This window comes from Amphiura filiformis, chromosome 1, assembly GCF_039555335.1.
Source record: "Amphiura filiformis chromosome 1, Afil_fr2py, whole genome shotgun sequence".
In the NCBI taxonomy this organism is placed as follows: domain Eukaryota; kingdom Metazoa; phylum Echinodermata; class Ophiuroidea; order Amphilepidida; family Amphiuridae; genus Amphiura; species Amphiura filiformis.
The window spans coordinates 57906557-57927655 of record NC_092628.1 but is presented as its reverse complement, the minus strand read 5'-3'; the positions used below and the strand labels follow the sequence as shown (position 1 = coordinate 57927655).

The 21099-nt window shown below is 34.8% G+C and overlaps 1 protein-coding gene across 1 annotated transcript in view; it reads right to left on the bottom strand.

The window, feature by feature from the left end:
• The window catches only part of LOC140149652 (tyrosine-protein kinase SYK-like), a 71692-nt gene that overhangs the window by 8059 nt on the left and 42534 nt on the right, over window positions 1–21099 (bottom strand). Inside the window, exons 5-13 of the mRNA XM_072171735.1 lie at window positions 20844–20931; window positions 18986–19084; window positions 13732–13862; window positions 9581–9716; window positions 8080–8106; window positions 3506–3664; window positions 2179–2288; window positions 1725–1791; window positions 1229–1310 (exon numbers count right to left, since the gene is read on the bottom strand). Coding sequence (XP_072027836.1) covers window positions 1229–1310; window positions 1725–1791; window positions 2179–2288; window positions 3506–3664; window positions 8080–8106; window positions 9581–9716; window positions 13732–13862; window positions 18986–19084; window positions 20844–20931 — 899 coding nt within the window. The remainder of the gene's footprint in view (window positions 1–1228; window positions 1311–1724; window positions 1792–2178; window positions 2289–3505; window positions 3665–8079; window positions 8107–9580; window positions 9717–13731; window positions 13863–18985; window positions 19085–20843; window positions 20932–21099) is intronic.

Below are 21099 nucleotides of genomic sequence, written 5' to 3'. Positions count from 1 at the left end.
ATTTACCAACCAGTGGGTTTCGAAAAAAATCGGAAAATTTACCTACCAAACTACAGTACAAATTCAATGCTATACCGCGCGTATTTCACCATCAATAAATTGAAGATTATAAGCTTCCATTTCATGGCCTAAATGTGAGTGTCGCTCGACAAAATTACATTTTATGGTAGCCATGATGTATCTTCTCTTAATTCCATATGATTTTTATGAAATCAAATGTGAAACTTCCGATGGATGGTTCGGATTGAAAATCGCTTACGAACAATCACGTATTTTCCCCACAGGTACCACAACGACATTTTAAACTCATTCCGATGGGTGCAGTTCCCAAACAAACATATTACACAATGAGTAAGAACGAGGAATCAAAGAATATCGCGATGATGTTATATATCGTTATGAATTCGGCAGACGGCCGAATCCAGATTCGGCTTTTGGTAAATTCATTTTACGCATGCATTATTTTTGAATTAGAGAACAAGGGATCTGTGCTTTACCTATAGAGGGCAGCATATCGATTTTTTAACGGTTATCGTCGTTGACCGCACTGCGATACACCATTAGCTAACCCTGTATGTCGCCCTCTTTTGATTACTTATTATGCTGTTATGATCTGCTCTCCGTTAAAAAATTGATATGCTGCCCTCTATTATGTACAACATTGATCCCTTGTTCTCTAATTCAAATGTAATGCATGCGTAAAATGAATTTACCAAAAGCCGAATTTGGATTCAGCCGTCTGCCGAATTCATAACGATATGACCTGCGTTTCATGACCCGGGTATGGGCCGGGTTCATGACCTTTCAAGCATCGTTAATCTCATTTCCCAGTTGTTTTTATTGCGACACACATGTAATGCTATCAGAAGTACACAGACACACTTTTCAGTTTTGAAAAGGGGAAATTGAAATCGGTCAGAAAAAAGCAGATTTCCGCTCTGTAGCGGAGATTTCACAGGCCTGCATGACACGTCACATATAAGCTTTTGTTTTTTATTTCAGTATGTCTTAAAATCATTCATTTTAATTATTTTCAAGAGCTGCATTAATATATTACTATTGGCTCCATACTTTCATTTTGAACTGCACATCAAAATGGCATTAAAGGGCAAAAATAAAGTAAGAACTGATCAAAGGCTATTTTGTTCCAGAATTATACAGGTTATGTTTAATACAAAGCCATCTTACTTTTAATTAACAATTATAGAATAACACGTTGGTAACTTACGTATGCTTCTTTAAATATTTGTGAAGTGGACCTAATTCGGCAAGTTCTAAAACTAACATCATTTCTGCACCTTCACAGATACCTGTAAGAAAAAATAGATACCAATCATTAGATTCAAAATACACTCCACAAAGAACAGAAATCTAGCAGACTACACAAGAGCAATCTTTACCATGGGAATGGTTGCCATGGCCCTCTCAAACTTGTTATCTTTTTCCATCTTAATTTTCTATGGGAAAAAGGTCCATTCACAGACAAATATTACAGTGGAAATTTTCTTCATTTTGTCACTAAGTAAACAAACAAATTTAGGCTTTTTAGAGATAATGGTTTAGTCAATAATATAGTAACATGGGTTCAAATCAGGGCGATTTTAAAACATCGATCCCGTTCGATGGGTTGCGTCTCAAAATTTCAGCCTTGAAGATGTACTTATGTCATTTTTTATGTGTACATAGATTTCAGTCTCCATTTGTATTGTTTTTTGAATTCTTACCTATCATTCTCACAATATGTGGATGATCTAAACCTGCCATGATTTCAGCTTCTTTGATAATCTCAGGCTGAAAGAAAAACAAAACATATTGTTATATCATGTTACTTCTTGGAATATGAAACAATCTTTCACAATGGCACTTGACACTTTGTTTATTTGAAAATTGAAGACAAATAGAAGATTATTTGAAGTTGTCCAAACATGAAACTATCACACAAGAATTTTTTATGGTTTTCTTGTTTCCCCATTCTAGGATAGTGAGTGAGCAATGAAATTCATACTTGTCTCTAATACAAACTTTAAATTCATGGGTTTTTTAAATATTTTGATACTTTGCAAGGTTGAAATGAAATGCTTTGCATGTTACAGCAGAATAATGCAAAAATTAATTCACTCTCAGATACAAATGCATAAATATGCCCCTCCTCACAAGATGGTTGAACTTGTTGCTTACCTTTGAATTGGGTATACCGCTTTCTGTCTTGAGTGTCTTGACAGCTACGGGGATTAAGCGACCTTGCATTTTATAAGTTCCTTTTAACACTGAGCCAAAGTTGCCTTTGCCTATGAAACAAGACAAAACAATAATTATTATTTTAACAAATAATGGATACAGAACAATTAGGATTGTACTAAGGTAATATACCAAGATATAAACTCTTAGAAAAAGATGAAATTACAATACTATATAACCATCATGCATATATATATTATCATCTGCTGCAAATTGGCACTGGACAACATCCGCTTCATTTGGTCCCATTAGCACACATTCACTGATTTTCTGTGATTTGATTTTATATTGTTCCATTTTTGTTAAAAGCTTAACACTCTACAAGTTGATCAATTGCCATCATTAAGTCCAGTCAACAACAGCTGTAATTCATTCCCCATTTTCATTAAGCAGCTGTTACCACTGCAAATGACACTGTTCTGTTCCAGTGCAGACTTCCAGTCACCAGTCACATTAAGTATAGTCCACAAAGTTACACATCTGTGTAATTGAGTTGTGTCCTGTTAGTGTGAATTCCCAACAAATATTAGCAATGATATGTTGTTTCTAGCTTGTTAATTGAAGAGATGAAAACACTCACTATACAAGGGTAATCATTAGAAATCTACAAATCTGATTGAGGGGAAAGATAATTTACTAAAATATCCTTTTTGATAACTATGAAATGCATCAACATGCATCTGATGAAAAATCCATTTATCACACAATTATATACTTAATATAGAGGGCTTTTGTTTGTTTTATATGTTTAAACATTTGATTGTTTCTGAAAAAAAAATCCCTAGGCCATGGACACCTGACCATGTCCAAGTTTATGCCAAAGGGGAGGAACAAATATAAATACCCTTGAAGTGGATAAAACCAGTTTTAGCTACAAGCGTTGATATAAGGATCTTGTCCAATGATATGATGACATACCGTAAAACCTCATCTACAAGCATATAGGGTGTTTTTGATGAAAGCTCAATTAATCAAGGTGCACACCATAAACAAAATTATAACATTATGGAGTTTAAGCAAATAAATTACAGATACAATTGGTTTACAAACAAGTATTATTGTAAGACCTATTTGTTGTATTGACATATTTACGGCTGTTTGGTATTAATTTGGCTTTCATCAAAAACACTCTATATGCTTGTAGACGAAGCTTTACGGGATAAGAAAGGTTCTGCTCCATTTTCTGGAGGGATGCTGATCAAATTTAACAGAACACTAAATTGGGGCCCGTATATTCTCATAGTTAATAAGTGACCTAACAACTTACCAATAGGTTCTGCTAAGTCTAGATTACGATAATCTAGTTTCTTAGTTTGCTTTGACTTTGCTACTTCGTTATATATATCTTCCTGGGCATTCCGTGCTGGGTACTCTCTGTTGTCATCAATAGGTGGTGGGTTGCCATTTTTCCTAGGACTTGGCTCCTCTGAAATTGGCAAAGAAAATTGTGGAATTCATGGTTAAAAATGTTATCTAAATGGAAAAGGAAACTTGAACAAAGACATTATAATAAACTTAAGAGAGTGAAACAAAATCAGAAACGGTGGAGATCCAACCAGCACCCTCAGCATTTCCGGATTGAGAGCCATTCCAGGGCATGACACAAGTTACTTCTTGATTATTTTCTACTATCGCTTACTTGCTCATGTGTCTCAGCAATCAAATTAAGAAGCTGGCTAAAATAATTCCTCCTATAAGACAATGCAAGACACAACTAATAAGGATCGCAAATAAAGGATGTAGGCATTGTGGAAATATTATTCAATGGATAAGGTGAATGGACTGTCAGATTCAATTTCAGTTTTGTTACATCCAATTGGCGCATTTAGACTGCCTTCTTAATTTAATAATAAAATTATATTAAAATGTGGACGACTATATAACAATCTGATTTATGCAATGTGCCTAATCCAATACTTAACCAGCTCCACATTTGGTATCAAATACATACAAAAGCTCATGTGGTTACAGGAAAAGAAAAATTCCATTATGTGATGCAACCAAGCAAAATCAGTCAGAAGTCTGAAATATTGATTTTCAGATACAGCCAAGCAAAGGAAATAATTTCTTTTGCGGACTTTTCTTTTGGAAACACTTCAACTGTTCATATCTTTGGAACTAAATGTTCAATTTCTATGGGGTTTTCTGCAAAATGTAGCTTTGCAAATGCCTTAATATACAATCATGTAAAAACTGAAAATTGAATATGCCCGACTTCAGACTGATTTTCCTTGATCACACCACATATATGGAATGATTGCATTAGAATCCAATATACATTAGATAAAATGAAATTAGTATCATGAACACATTTTTCCCACAATGCATTTGTTAATTAATAAAGTTAGTGCAGCTGGTAAGGATTAAAGGGGCATTCCATTATTTTAGCATCCTCTTTTTAGGGTATGCTTCAATAGATATACAAAAAAAACTTGTGAACCTTGAATTTGCGAGTGTGTTGTAAGAAACCTCCTTTTCAGCATGTATTAATGAAATAACGAAAATAAGGCCAAAATATAGTGGACATTTTCCGTAAGTGTCTCAACTCATTTTTGATGCGGATTGTAGGTGTGTGAAGGTATAACATTCTCAACTTTTTTGGAGTAAGTTAGGCAATGAGGCTTTGGATCATGAAGTAGTGCCCCTTTAGAAGTGAGTCATTTTGTTAAATTAGTATGGCCAAAACATGTTACTTTCACTTTTTCAGTTCACTTATCAGAACATTGTTTCCTGTAATCGGGCGAAAATACTTATTGTGGAATGAAAAATTTCAATTTTATTGCTCAACAAAAGACCCATGTGCTTGACCACATCACAGGTTTGGTCACACAGATACAACTGCTTTTTGTAGATGATAATATACTTGTATTGGTAGATGCAACAAGTTGCTTTTCCACATCAGCACAATCCATTGTCTCAAATCAATTCCTATGGGCATATCCAAACAATCCAAATGATGTGGATATCTAGTGTTCTAGATTTATTTGAAATTTGGATTTTCCTGTTTGTGACATCTTGAAATGCAATATTGGATGAGTTCTGACTAGCTTTCTTTTAACAACAAATTGCTCTTTGAGCAAAGACTTTGGTATATCAAACTCTTTGCGCGAAGACTTTGGTAGATCAAACTCTTTGAGCAAAAATTTTAGTAGATATTGGATGAGTTCTGACTAGCTTTCTTTAAAGACAACAAATTGCTCTTTGAGCAAAGACTTTGGTATATCAAACTCTTTGCGCGAAGACTTTGGTAGATCAAACTCTTTGAGCAAAAATTTTAGTAGATCAAACTCTTTGAGCAAAAATTTTAGTAGATCAAACTCTTTGAGCAAAGACTTCAGCAGATCAAACTCTTTGCTTTGGTGTTTCTGAAAAAAAGAAGGTATTGAAGCAAATGTGCTGAAATTGCTTTTGCAAATGTAACATTAGTATAGTTAGTATTTAAAATTCAGCTAAGGTGACGAGGAAAAAACCCTGTTTTACGGGACCAAACCGACCAACCAAAACTTTGTGTTGTGGGGATTCTTTTCAGCTTTATGAAATTAAAATAGCTGTTTTTTGCTCAAAACTTGATTTTGACTAAAATTTGTTACAAAATTTCAGAACATTTTCAAAAAATGTTTGAATTTTTCAGCTTTTTCAAGCTTTCATGGCTTTTTAGGGTCTTAAGCTTCTTTTAGAAAAAAAAAATTGGGGCTGACCGACCCTACATGGCAAGTCCTTCCGCCAGTAGAACAGGGATTTTATCCATCACCTATAAAGTCTCCAAATTTATTTATTTATTTATTTCATTCTTATTTAACCTGGGTTAACCTTTCAATGCACTGGCATTGTTCTCCCATTGTGCCCAGGTGCAAATGCAAGTTGTTACAATGGTAAAAGGGCAAGTAATGAATATGTGAGTTACTTTGTCAAAGCTGGCATTTTACTGCATTATTTGGTGCATAAATGTAGCTAGCTTTCCACCAGATAGCATGCAAACTACATCCTATAGTCTATCTACCTTGAGTCACCAGGACTAGCTTTGAAGTTTAGCATGTGATGCGTTGGCTTAGAGTGGTTTCTTGCGTGTACATATGCGGCAGTTGATCTCATATATGTACACGCACCAAGTAACACTAAGCTAATGCAGAACATGCTGAACTTCAAAGCTAGTGCCGGTGACTCGAGGTAGATATAGACTATAGTATAAGATTTATTTGATGTGTTAAGTTTCCTTTCAGGAACAAAGTATGTGAAATCTGTCAACATCTGCATGCTCTTATGGTACCCATACACCTGTGAATATGCTTGGAATCCTAACCTAGATTGAATTACACGAATGAGAACCAAATTTGATGCCACTTTGAGATCCATATGGAGAAGGAAATTATGGGTTTGATATGAGCTTCCTCAATCAATTATTGTTTTATTGTGTATAATTGCTTCCCTTCAGGAGTGTACCTGAGATGTAGACTTCTGATTAAGTATTTAGGTTATTCAATTGGAATACATTTTATAGTGGTTAGTTACAAAACCACATAATGGCACCTTCTAACAGAAACATTTTTATGGTATTATGTAAGCTTGCACGACTAAATCCACTATAGCCATTGTCACATCTATTAACAGCTGTCATAGCTTTTGAATATGACCGGGTGACAGTTAACTATCTATTGTGTTATAGAAAAAATTATATACCTCATATATAGATTCCTGTCATCTGATTGGTTAAAAGTGCAGTCATTGAATTAGCTATGCCCTCCTTTTTAAGAATTACGTAAAAACTGAACTATTCCTTGCCTTTCTCAAGACAGTAGCATCCGCATGTAATACGCACATGATCAAAGGTTGCGCATCTGTACGTGTGCAATGCGGCACAAAGTGACTGCCTTTGTAAACTAACTTTGATCTTACATGTATCACACAGGGATGCTATTGTCTCAAGGAAACCAAATGTCCATATGGACACATCTTGTTCTGTAAAGTGCCTTGATGCCTTTGCTTTGGCCCTATAAGTCTGGTTATTATTACTATCATGTATATATTCCAATGGGCTATTGCAGTTGAAATACATACCCCCAATGGAAGACATGACCTTTATCTCCCACACAGGAGATACAGATTTCAAACAAAGTCATCCATTCAGGTAAACCCTATTTTCCATATGGGGTGTATGTATTGGAATAGCCCATTTCGAACACTAAGCTACCTTTAGCTTTTATTCAGATTGTGACCTCCAGCAGGTCGTATATTTGTGACTAGTTGGTGCCGAAAAATTGACTACTAACAAAGCTGTGCAACCCTAGTATTTATGGTATAGTTGCATTTTTGCAAACCTATGAAGCTTTGAATCAGAACCTTCAGTTTCCACAAATCAAGTCAATCAGGATGTAAGAACTCCTTGCACAAACAAATGAGGCTGCCACATTACACAGGTCCTTTTTATTGCAACATTAACACCCTGTAGTTGTTATACATGTTAATTTTGAGTTAGTTCTATAGCTACAACAATTCTTCTAAGCCAGTTAGTTTGTAAAAAACATGCATGTGAATAAAGTGTTTTCTTGATAATGATGTGATGTTTTTTTGTTTGGTAATAATATCTGTTTCTATTTTCTGAATCTCTAATCTATGTCAAGATGTAAAAATTTAAATGTCTACTTTTGCAATTGTCAAGGTATTTTGCCAAGTTAAAAAAAGTGTTTTCCAAAATGCTTCCAATTTATAGTCCAAGTACCATTGCATTTTATCAATCATATATTCATCTGCTTGTTGGCAGTCAAATGCAAGAAAAAGTTACAGTAGCTGTTAGTTATTAGTTGTTTGTTAGTGTTATGCAAAAATAAATATGGAAATGCATACGTTCTGGAATAGTAGGTGTTGCTGGTTCTGTAAATAATACAAAATAACAACAATTTAACGTCAGACAAATATCATGCATACATCTTACAAGGACCTAAAACAACAACCTTGAGGAATACCACTACTTTACAAAGTAACTATATGTGAATGCACTGAACTAATTATGAAACATGCTTTATTTTGGAATTTTTTGAAAAAGTTTCTGCTCTTGCATTATTACAGGTTATCAATGTGACATCTTTTTCATCTATAACAATAGATCACGGTACTTATGAAAGTTGTACGAAAGCAGTAGCTGTATATTTGAACATACAAGAAACATAAAAGTGAACAAATATGATGTGATTTGTGAAAACCAGCCTTCACATGGTGACATTTTACATTTTTGTGCTTTGTGCTATAGACAATATACATTGTACACATGCAAGAAGTGATGAAGAATCAGGTATGTATCAACATGAGACAGTATGTTTACATTTTTTTTAAATCGCCAAAATTTGAAGGGAAAAAAGCAATCTTACTGCTTTGAGATCTCACCAATATCTCTTCATCAGGATCATAAATGGAATGCAGTTTCAACTCACCACTTGTATACTTTGTTCAACTCATAATTGGCAAGACTCATAACATTGTGGATTGATACAGAATTTACATATATCCAATCATTCACCTATCTTTCATAACCACTAAGGTACAGTATATGACATTTTTTGTTTTGGATATACATGTATAGCCCTCTCTTAAGAAGTATTTAATTATACTCATACCTGCTCAAATTGCATTATGTGTAAATTTTGTTGCATAATAGTATGCAGTTCTTTTTTAATGGACCTTTAATATATGTGCCTGAAATGAATTTACAGCACCACTTCCCTCCTTTTATCTGCATATCCATAGACTTTACATGTACATGAAAAATAGAAAGACTCATTAAAAAATGACTTAACACAAAGGTGTATAACACAGTCCAGAAGATTGCATGCATGTGCCATACACTGCGTACATGCTTAGTACAATGCATGTATGTTCTAATTTAGTTTTCAAGAGGGGGCTAACAAACTGTATGTGTATGTGTTGTTTGTAGTCATATGGACCGTCTTTTTAAAAATAAAATGAACAAAGCATAAATTATCTGAATTGACTGACAATATTTCTTTAGTTACTTACATACATTTATACCAGCAATGGGCTATCCCATCCAAAATCCACCTTACCCCTGTGGAAGATTTTGGAAATATCGTCTACAGGAGGAGTATGTTTTTCAAATGCAATTGGTCAGTGTCAATCATTCTGAAACTCATACTCCCCCTGTAGTATGGTTTTACCTATATCTTCCACAACTGGAGTGAGTATTTCAAATGGAAGCTACTCAATTGTCTATTCTATTCTATTCTATTCAAAACTCATACTCCCTCCGTAGAAGAGTTTAGCTAAATCTTCCACAGGGGTAGTATGGATTTTAAATGGAATAGCCCAATGTGACACTGGTAAAGATCCTTACCTGTTGGTTCATCACCCCAATCTCTATCTAAGATGTCTCTCAAATTTGAAGCTTGTTGCTTGGTTCTGCCAGGTGGCAATACAGGTGGTGTTCCTCCAACTGCTCCTTCTGAAGGTAACGGCGGGTACAACTGAGGCTATATGTAAGAAATATTGAGGTAGCATGAAATTTACTTTAAGAACAGAAATTTGATTCATAAATCTTAACTGTAAATTATAATTGATATTTTTATATACATACATCACACCTTTTACAAACCATTATTGAAACAATATTATTTAATAATACGCTGTCTGTGATTGAATTGGTCTGAGAGTGCCTGCCCATGTCCATGGACCTGACAGGCAGTGGCATAGTTAGGGGTTGTAGCACCTTAGGGAAAGGATACAGAATCCCCCCTCCCCCATTCCTGAAGCCGAAATACAACCACCTTGGTTATGATCAATTTGAATTGCGATCTTAAAACAGTCTTTCAAATAATTTAAGTATGTGCACAATTAAAGCTTGCACAAATTTTGACTAGGGGTGCTGAATTGGTCAATTTGGCACCCTTCTAGGGCAGCGTCCAGGGCATGTGCCCTCCCTTTCCCCCTACCTACGCCACTGCTGACAGTTTGCATGGTAGGCAGGTGACTTGGTCCAAGCTAGAGCAAGTTTGCATTTGTTGGTGGGTGATTACCCTGGGGACTCAACTTTGGGGACCCAACTCTGGGGTCCAACTCTGGGGGTATGCTTTCTTACTCCACCATGGTCAATCTCTTTTATTAACACCCAAGTAACTGAATGGGTCCCAGATAACCAACAAGTTCGCTTGTTATATTGAGGCAGGGTGGGCCATTAATAAGTACTCTAAATGGAAACTTTGTTGACTGTGCAGACCTATGGGGACTTTTATTCTTTAGTGGAAGATTTTTTTCAAATTTAAATGTTTTAAATTTACTACCCTAGCATCATTAGCAACTTAATCCACCAATGGCCACAACATACAAATACTTTGTGGAAATGTCTACCAACCATCAAACCCTAACTCTATGCATCTACAAACTGCCAAGGTCGGGTAATAGCCTAGTATATATTTTAACATTTCTTGCATTGCACTATGTAAATATTACAGAACATGACAGCTGATTGTTATCTTTCCTTCAGCAAATATCAAAATGTATTAATTTTTCTTATCATTAATAGATCAATATTCATATTTGAATGTTACTGGATTTGCTCCAACTGATATATTGCCAAGGCTACTGCTGGGAATACAAAGTATCATGTTACACTATTGCCACATTAATTTATCTTACTTCTCAGAATTGTAGGTGCAGTGATGCACAACTTGTTAACATTATAACTCACAAATCAAGAACGAGAAACCTCACACCAATTATCATGCATATAAATAATAACCATTCTTGTTTTGAAGTGCTCTCAATAGATCGTTGGATATGAAACAGAAGGAAAACCAGTGCTTGAATAGTACAGATGTTATCAAAGATTTCAGAGAAAATGTAAAATTTTAAATACGACACTTCCGACAGGATTGCCAAGTATGTGATATCTTAAGTAATATTTTGAGTTTGATCTTTGGAATATGAATTATTCCTACAAACAGAAAACAAACTTGCAAAGTTTAATTTGGTTATGCCCATATTTATATTGCTCTTTAATCTAACTTGAATATGGCATATAATTTGCCAGGGTTGCATGAGAGCAACTACAGTCTGTATAATCAAAAAGTCTTCCAAGTTCGAGAAATACAAGGTTCTTTATTTTGTCAATTTCTGTTGACCATACTTTTGAAAAATGTTTAGCCATTGTGTGGGAAAATGTCTCATGTTTCAATTTACATATGCTTTTGTTAAATAACTGAGCCTTTGTCATATGTAGCCATCTACAATTGAGTGATTTATAGTATTAAATGCAAGTCAGGACTCTGCAACTAATATAAGCTCAAAATTAATTCCTCATACATCTATAAAGTATGTGCTTTAAAAAAGCAAAATTATTCTGAGGATAACAGATGAAAGTTGAATCCAACTGCTGGATTTAATTTTGAATTATTAAATATTCCTAATTATTCAAGATTAAATTGTACCATGGCAAAGCAAAGACAACAGCACTTCCTCTGGTGGGAAAGTAATTAAATAACACACACAAAGACACCAATATTACTACATATATTACAACTTGCAAAAGACAAGCTATTTGAAAACAAAGGCTACTATGTACAATGTTATAATCATTACATTAACCAAAACCAACAGCATGCACTTGAGTTCAATAAGAGCTAGTAGTTCTGAAGAAATACTGCCACTATCGTGACACTGTTTGTTATCATGCAGAAATATTAAGATGAATGCACAACCACTATTATACTCCTCTATGTAAAGATTACAAAGTGTATGAGCCAGCAAAATAAATGAACAATTATATTTGTTTTTATCCATCAAGATTCAAATTTCTTGTCATTTAAGTATTAAAGATCAGAAAGAGTAAAGTGACAACAAACCCTTGCATATATGTGTAACCTGAAAATACACGCTCAAGATTTTAAACTCTTCCTTGCAATATAGGCCTACATACACCGGGTTGTTCTTTTTCAACATTTTGGTAAATACTATAGACCTTCTTGAGTAACTTACATTCTCTATCATGGATATCTGTTACACATAAGGTACACATGGCAATAACCCAAGTACCGTATCCAAGCTAATTAGTGCATTAGGAATATAAGTATCAAAATGGACGCATAATAATTACCATATTCAAAACGGTATATTTTTAAAGTTTTGCCATTTTAACGTAAGTGAAATAGGACAGAAAATAGCAATAATACCCAAAGAACTTCTATTGCAACTCTGTGCCAAGATATTTTTTGGCGATTAAATAGCATTCACATTAATTTTCCAAGTTTAAACTGCAATTAAAGGGGGAGCTTAACTGATGCAAGTAAGATCAGTTTACAGGGGTGCTTACTATATTTTAATTAGGGAGAATAGTTTACAGCTAGTCCCTCACTTTGTAACCTTTAAAGTAGGAGTTGCGTTGTGTCTGTTTATTACCATGCAAAAACTTTTGACCCGTTCATTTTTTTACCTACCTGTCGGCATCGGGATATACCAAGTAAAATGTTTTAAAGGCTTATGGGAAATACCAATTGCATTATTTCATGTTATTTTTCTTACAAATATTTATATAATACTTGTTGCTGTAATGGCCATTGTCAGCAAACATTTGCTTCATCAGTATTTCAGTATATACTGATGGTAACATAGAATGTTTCCTTATTGGTAGCCAGTGCAGTGGAATCAATCTTTACAGCACATCATATTATATTGAGCAAGCAGATCAAAGGAACAAATCTCCCTTACCAAAAGCTAAATTATTGTAATTTAATTGTACTTTTGTAATTGGAATCCTTTTAAAATAAGTAGAAAACTGTATGTATATCCGAAAATTATCACAATATGTGACATGATCAAGTGGAATGAATCACATGTCGACCCTGGTCGAAAATGAGTTTGATACGTCGTTTTTTTGCAAAGTTATGTCAATTTATCAATCGCTGAAAACAATATAAAACAAAAGAATTTTAACACTTTCTTTGCCAATATCTCAAAATCAATATTAGCGACATCCGACTCATTTCCCTTGATCATGTCACATATTGGCTTTCCTAGTAGTCTACATGTTGATGTGAATTTAGTCCATCAATGTTTCAGTCAGTATACGCTGTTTCTTGTATAAACTGATAAAACTGCTTGAATTCTATGTACCGTATATTAGATGCATGATATTCTCTTCACTTTGGTTTCAGTGATAAACAAAAACTGCACAAAATTGAGTCTTTATAACCTGTTCTGAACAAAATTGGTTCAACTGCACAAAATTGTGTCTTTAAGTTAACCTGTTCTGAACAAATTTAAAATAATGAGCTGTTGTCCTTTTTTGCTGTTTGACATTGATGCAAACAGCTCTTTGAAAGCTCTTCTTGAAGACACCCAGACAAGCATTCCTGAAGTTGTTAATCACACTTCAAAAGGCAATGTCTGTCTACAGGAATCAAACTTGGTTTGTTTATTTGCCTAAAAGCATGTATGTATGATGTCAAAATGAGCTAATATGAATGAGTGTGTATAATGTTGATATGAACTTACATCATGTTGGGATGCACCTATATAGGGTGGGGAAGGTGGAGTTCTGTTAGGTAATCTGTCTAATCTGCCTTCAATTGGATTGAATTCCACATTGTTGTGATGGTACGTTGTTGGTCCACGAGCAAAGGCCGCTATATACACACACACATATATACAAGAAATAAGAAATCATACAAAAATACAGACTATGTTATACACAGCAACCACCTAGAGAGAAATACCACTGTGCAATAAAGATGTAGGATAGACTGTTCTGTGAATACATGGTCTGGCTCTCATATGTTTATTGTTAGTGTGATCATTCATGACTTTTCTTGGATTAGATTATGATGGAAATAAAACAACTTAAAACGAATGAGACGTTACCTTAATCATTGCTATAAAATTTTCTATTCTCCAATCAAATGAGTACTATTTTCTGGGAAAGTATATAAAGCTGGGGGGAGTATGTGAAGAAGTATGTCATTCATGTATAAAATCCAGGAATCTCAAAAATGTTTTATGGTTTGTTCAATTTGTGAATCAATCTATTGAAATGAATGCAACTTTCAAATGTTGCTATATTACAAATTTCAAGTATAAATTTAATAGAATATTCAGCTAAACATAGCTCTTCAAATTATGAAAAATATGAAGTCTCTATATTACTTGACCAAGTGACATTCTTACAAATGAAATTGGTAGATGACTGATTTTGCCATTGTGGCTGTTAACTCTATACCCAGCAACTGAGCACATTATTCTTCTCTTATGGCAAATTGCATCATCAGGAGAATGCAAGAATAACATACAAAACACATTCTACCATATTCCCAATGAAATGAAACCACACATGAACATACTTATACATATCAGAGCTAGAGCAGATTCAGAACATTATCCCTACAACTTGTGAATATTGCCATGCATGATATGCTTACCGCCGACGGTACCAACGGAGTCGTTGGATCCTGTGATGGGTCGGGACTGGTTGGTCCTTTTAGTATGAATGAATTGAAAGCAAGGGGATTGATAAAAGCAGACATGGTTAAAACAAAACAAATAATAATACCACACCTCAATGGTTACTGCAATATGAAGTGAAAATGAATGAAACAAAAAAACAAAAAATTAAAACAAAATCTGTTAATTAATACCATTATATCAACACAGAGAGCTCATCAAAAAAAGTTGAAAAATTAGTACCGTATACAGTTAAGTTTGCACTGTCACTGTCATGAAATACAATGAAATTTGATTGGTATCTGTTAAGTGGTAGCATGGAGCAACAAATGCAGGGACAAGCGACTTTAGTGTTTTACTTATTAGTATCACTATGAATTAAAGTTTAGATGGTTTAAGTGAACCATGAAAAAAAAAACAATTAAAAAACAAAATCACTCAACTTAGGCAACCTAGATTTTAGTTCGTACAATGTACACATAGGAGGCAGCATCACATATACACAGTAATTAAGCTATTTGCCATCTAAATTGGGTGGTCCTGTTGAGAATTTTGCTTGGATTAATAATAACATATAAAGTGGTGTTTTTGGGACTTATGTTTCAGAACTGAAAGTTAGAGATCCAGAGCTACAGCAAGCAGCATCATACAGAGATATCATGTGGTGCTACATAACTGATAATCTGAATAAATACTGTGCTGAAAAGCATGACTGTTGGGAGCTGTTATTTTCTAACAGTATCCAAAATAATGTACTGGAATGCTGTTCATTAGTGTTGATTTGTCAAAACACTCTTATGAAGCTGCCTCCTATGTTTTAAAATAAAATTATGATCTCAAATAAGGTGATCAGATGGGCAATGTAGATAAGCTGTATGCACAAAATGCAATGCAACAAAATAACAGGAGTGAGGTCATAGCAAGATGCTTACAATTTTAGTTGATACTTATGTGTATTCTTGTACCAACACACTTTCATAAAGAAACATGCTATTAATATTCCACAACCTTTTTGCAAATGGTAAAATGGGAAATTTGACTTTTCCACTTTTTTAGATTTTTGTCAGTTGGCATAATGTTCCAAACAAATTAATTTCCAACTATATAGATGAAAGGTTAAGACTGTGGTTGAATAATCAATCAAACAGTTAGCCAACTAAAATGCTGGAATCATAGTTATACTGAACAAAATGTTGAAAATGAAATTAACTGTTAATATCTTAAAGAATTGGATCAACAATTAGCACCATGCAAATAAAAAAAAGCTGGAATCAAGGTTGTATACAAGTTGATCAGAGATGCACTGACCTTTCAAGATATTATTTGAAAAGGATACACTAGAAACAAGCATTGCATAGCATAAGGAAAAGGTATACTAGAAACAAGCATTGCATAGCATAAGGAAAGGGTAGACAAGAAACAAGCGTTAAAGGGTAGACTGGAAGCAAGCATTATAAACATAGTATAAGGAAAGGGTAGACTAGAAACAATCATTAAAGGGTAGACTGGAAGCAAGCATTACATAGCATAAGGAGAGGGTAGACTAGAAACAAGCATTATATGGCATGAGCAAATAGCCTAGAAACAAGCATTACATAGCATAAGCAAATAGCTTAGAAACAAGCATTACCCATACCTTTCCCTGTGAATGTGTTGGGAATAAAGAGTAATTGATATATATAAGGAATGGGTTGACTAGAAAAAAGCGTTACATAGCATAAGGGTTGACTAGAAACAAGCATTACAATAATGGCAGATAAGGAAAGGCTTAAACAAGCATAACAGAACACAATGCTAAGGTTCACTTATTATCCCAGGGCCACGTGCAACAAGCAAATATAACGGAATGTACTCCCTACCCCCAATATTTTAAATTTCAAGTGTTCCCATGCACTCGTTGAATGCTTCTGTGATAGAGCAAGCTTCCATTGACATTGTCAAGTACATGTGACCATCCACCGCAATGGGCTGTAATTTAGGTAGAGCTTGTTTTGAGATATGGTCCACAGAACCTCTCAGAAAACAATAGAAAGAATTTCCCAATGCTTCTACTGATTTTCAGTACCCTGTAAACAAGCAACAGGGATGTGTAATCTATAGTCTGTATATCTACCTTGAGTCACAGGCACTAGCTTTGATGTTCAGCGTGTGCTGCATTGGCTTGCATAGTTTCTTGCATATACATACGCGGCACGTTGATTGCTCGCGTAAAATTATGTACATGCACCAAGTAACGCTAAGCTAATGCAGAACACGCTAAACTTTAAAACTAGTGCCGGTGACATGAGGTAGATATACAGACTATGTCAATGTAAAGCTTATTTTGAGGAAAAGTTGACTGTCCAATATCTCAAAAAGTGAAAATGTTGACATCAGATAGCTCATTTGTGGTGGATGGTCACATATTACCATCACTGCACGTTATTCTTCTCATTCTGTTACCACTGGAAGTAAAGTTAGTCAAACCATACACCAGGTGATATGTTCAGTCAGTAGAGTGCCAAGTTATCAAATTCAAATGTAGTGCACTGCATAAGTCTGCTTCTAAACATGCCATGCTGCTTCAGCAACCATTTCAAATTTATTCATTCTATCTTTGACCTTGACTCTTTCTTAACAATATTCTTGTAGCTCTTGTAGCTTTGGACTTGAGTTTTCTCTGTGTTTCAAGAGTTTCAACTTAAGGTATGGGGCAGAGTTATGGAATTTGGTTGACTTTTCATGCTCTCACATGCGTAAACATTTGGAACTATAAATGGTAAAATGGGGACTCCTCTGGAGGGTATCAAAATCAAATCTTTCACAAGAACTACTATATATGGGGGAACCAAATTACCTGAACACCTTGAAGAAAACTCTCTAAGAATATCACAATCATGAAGGCCATAAAATGGTATAAACATCCCAAAATTTTTTTCGCATAAGTTCCAGAAAGAATTCAAAGTTGTTTTTAATAAACATTAGGTCTTTTAGGAGGATCATTTTTATAGCTTTTGCACTCTAGTTCACTTTTGGCATCCCATTTAGGTATCCAGCCCATCTGTTTGTATGGCTAATGGTTGTTGGCAGGTGGCAAGATGCTTTTTGAACCTCATTCAAAGCCAGACCATTGTGCCAGATTTGTGAGGTAGCTTTGTGGAAGGAAAATTGCAATCAAATCAAAGTATGAAATGTTGTGGTTTAGAATCAATTTGTGGTGCAAAATTTTATCAAACACTTTTTATCTGGGTAAATCAGAATTACCGATAATTTCTATACGCAAGAAAATGCAGAAAAAGTAAAAAAGTATTTAGCAAGGTTTTGAATGTTATAGCCAAAATATTAAATTCTCAATCACGAGAGCCAACTCGGGTATGCACAGTTATTTGCGCCGAGCGTACTACGCAAATACCGGCACTTACGGCGCAAACACAGCTTTTGAGAATTGACCAATCACACGGTCGTTGCTAGGCAAGGTCAAGGTTCGGTCATGCAGGTCAGGCGATCGTGTTATTCTTATGAAAAGTACGCTAACGCAGAAGGTACATCCTCTCATGATCGAGAAATTGTTATTTTGGCTATAAGAAAGATTGATTGGTCATTGAACATTCTTGTTTATTATGCTGGACCTATGAAGATAATTTGTTTTAGGTCAAATTGCTTATAGGACAGCGTTGTAGTAAGATTGCAGACTCATTTGACATGCAGTATTTCTCAGACCCTTCTGGTTAGGATATCTAAATATTAGTATTTTGTTCGTACAAAATGACAAAATATATGTCACTCGGATGCATGACATGCCACATTCCTTCAAAATGAAAGTTGTTTTGGTTCATTAAATGACCAATCCACTCTCCTTTAGGAGGCCTATGAACTAACATACAAAGAATAAGTAGATCCACAATTATGTGACTGGATTTGAATCACAGACCTTCACAAAACTTCTTGCTTATGATCTGCTAGGAATATATGTAGGACAAGCTCTCTGTGGATTAATGCATGGAGCTTAGACTTATCTATACTAGCACCCTTTGTTGCACAAAGGTCACCAGTTTGAATCCAGACAAATAATAACTTATTTATTCCTTGCAATTGTACATCTGCCTCCCACGGTGAAATGAAACTTGTCCAAGACAAAGAAATAGAAAAGCACTTTACATCTGATGTACAGTTTTAAATTCCATATGGAAAGCCCATGTTTATCCTTTATCCCGATGAACCTGTAGCTTGACCCACCAATGAGAGGGAATACCCTGTCCCGATTGATTACATCAGATGTAAATGACTTTGTATAATTTGGTGTGAAGCCTTTTATGAATCAATCATGGCTTACGTTTATGGGTATACTCAGAATCAGACTTGCGCAGTGCTCCTAGGTTACCTTCCGATGATGATTTGTTGCCGTTCATTTGATGAGATGATGGACCCATATCTTGAATAGTTAGGTACATAGGAGGGAATTCAAAGCAATGGTTTTGTCATTATGGAATAAGAGGATTTAACTATGGATGTAAAAAGCAAGCAAGCAAGCAAGCTAATAAGCAAGCAGGGAATGGCAACTGCAATCAAGCAAAGCAAGAATCAATCAATTAAAACCTGATCTTGGTAAATAACTATCATGCCTGTATAAGACTTCTGCTCTTCTCCAGTTATTGCCCATTTCAAATGACACATGTTACATGTTCAATGATTGAAACTCTAATTAATGGTCATAGTTTATTCTCACACAAGACATTTTCATTTTTGCAAAGCTGCATGTACTGTGTGGTTGTCATTGATCACAGGATTGCACCTTACAACCAGAAAGAATGTATCTTTGACATAGGACACTTCTGATCAAATTCTTCCGATCAAATTCAGTTTCTTTTTAGCAACATACACTAGAATCTCTTAGAATTTGAGATATTCTGTTCCATTAAATCTTTTGTGAAATTGGTTTAATAACAATACCAAATATCTGAATTTCACCAAAATGTTTGACAGGCAGGCCATAATTAATTTTCTCTTTGCTTGATTGAGTACAAACATGCATACTAGTACAAAGATGGCAATGATTTTAAGGCTAGATGAGGTTGTTAACAAACTTAACTAATGTGCCAATTCAGCACATACTTTTAATATATTTCTGCAATAATGAATATTATACAGAATTAGAATATATGGAGTGATCCTTACAGGGTATGTGGATGTACATGTACTTACCGTCACAATTTTAAATGAATGAACACAATGCGTCATTTTAGACGAACGCATAATTGCATGTGTCCGCTGCGCCCAGGACATGTCCAATAACCTGGGCATATTGTTACTGTTGAGGAATGTGGGCGTTCATCACATGGTCTTCATTCATTTGAAATTCTTGCTGTAGCCCCTTCTCAGCAAGCATTTTGAGGCAGCAATCAATAAAATTCAGTGGATGATCGAAGAGGCAATCACCTGTTCATTATTTGTTATAGTGTTACCAAAATGCTTGTTGACGTGGGTCTTGAAGCATGTTCTTGGAAGTCTGGAAATATGAATACTTTGAAACAAAGTTCAAAATTCAAGTTTCCTATTTTCAAAGCCTTAGACAGTGAGCAGGTCCTATCAACAAACATGGAAGTCAGGTGCTGATTGGCCAATTTCAAAGGATCATTATAATTTACAGCATCACTGGGTATACCTCAACTCTTGCCCCAATCACCACTAAAACTCAAAATATCAAAGATAGCTACGCCAATGCTTTTTATGCTAATTATTTTAGATGTCCATTTCTGTACCCTTGTTTTTGCCTATATATCCCAAGTTCATATTTCCCAACTTTGGCTTGAGTGGATTATGTTGTGTGAGGCAATCAACATAAATGAGTTTTTCTTATTTTTTCAAATTCGATGGTATCAATTTTTAATTTAATTTTAATTTCAAAATTTCTCCTATTTGACAGGATACATGTGCCAAAAAATCAATCAAAATTGGACTTTCATTTCCCCAGTATTTTCCAAAGAGATATTCCCGACTCCACCATGTTTGAGTGTCGCTCATTGAGGGCAAAATAATGTCCCTATAGAAACAACTCACCTATACTGGATCGTGTCACTTACAGGTTTGGACAGACTTTAACATCAACAATAATTCTTAAAGAGCATTCATGAAATACTCATTTTCTATTTTGTTTGCAGACCTACAAATAAACTGTTGCCCTGAAGGCTCACCTGAATGTCTCCTTCTACGAGGATCAGAGCAGGGTCCTCCAAGAGTGCATAAAAGCCCATCTTTCTTCTGTTCATAATGGTCAACCATCTGTAATAGGTAGGAAGCAAACAAAAGTTATGAATTTGTTCGTTTGCTATGATTCAATTTTCTAATGTGATGTATCATTTAGACGTTACTCAATTATTTCACCAGAAACATATAGATCACAATAAAATATATCATTTCTACAGCCACTGATTGACTACCTTGCTGAAA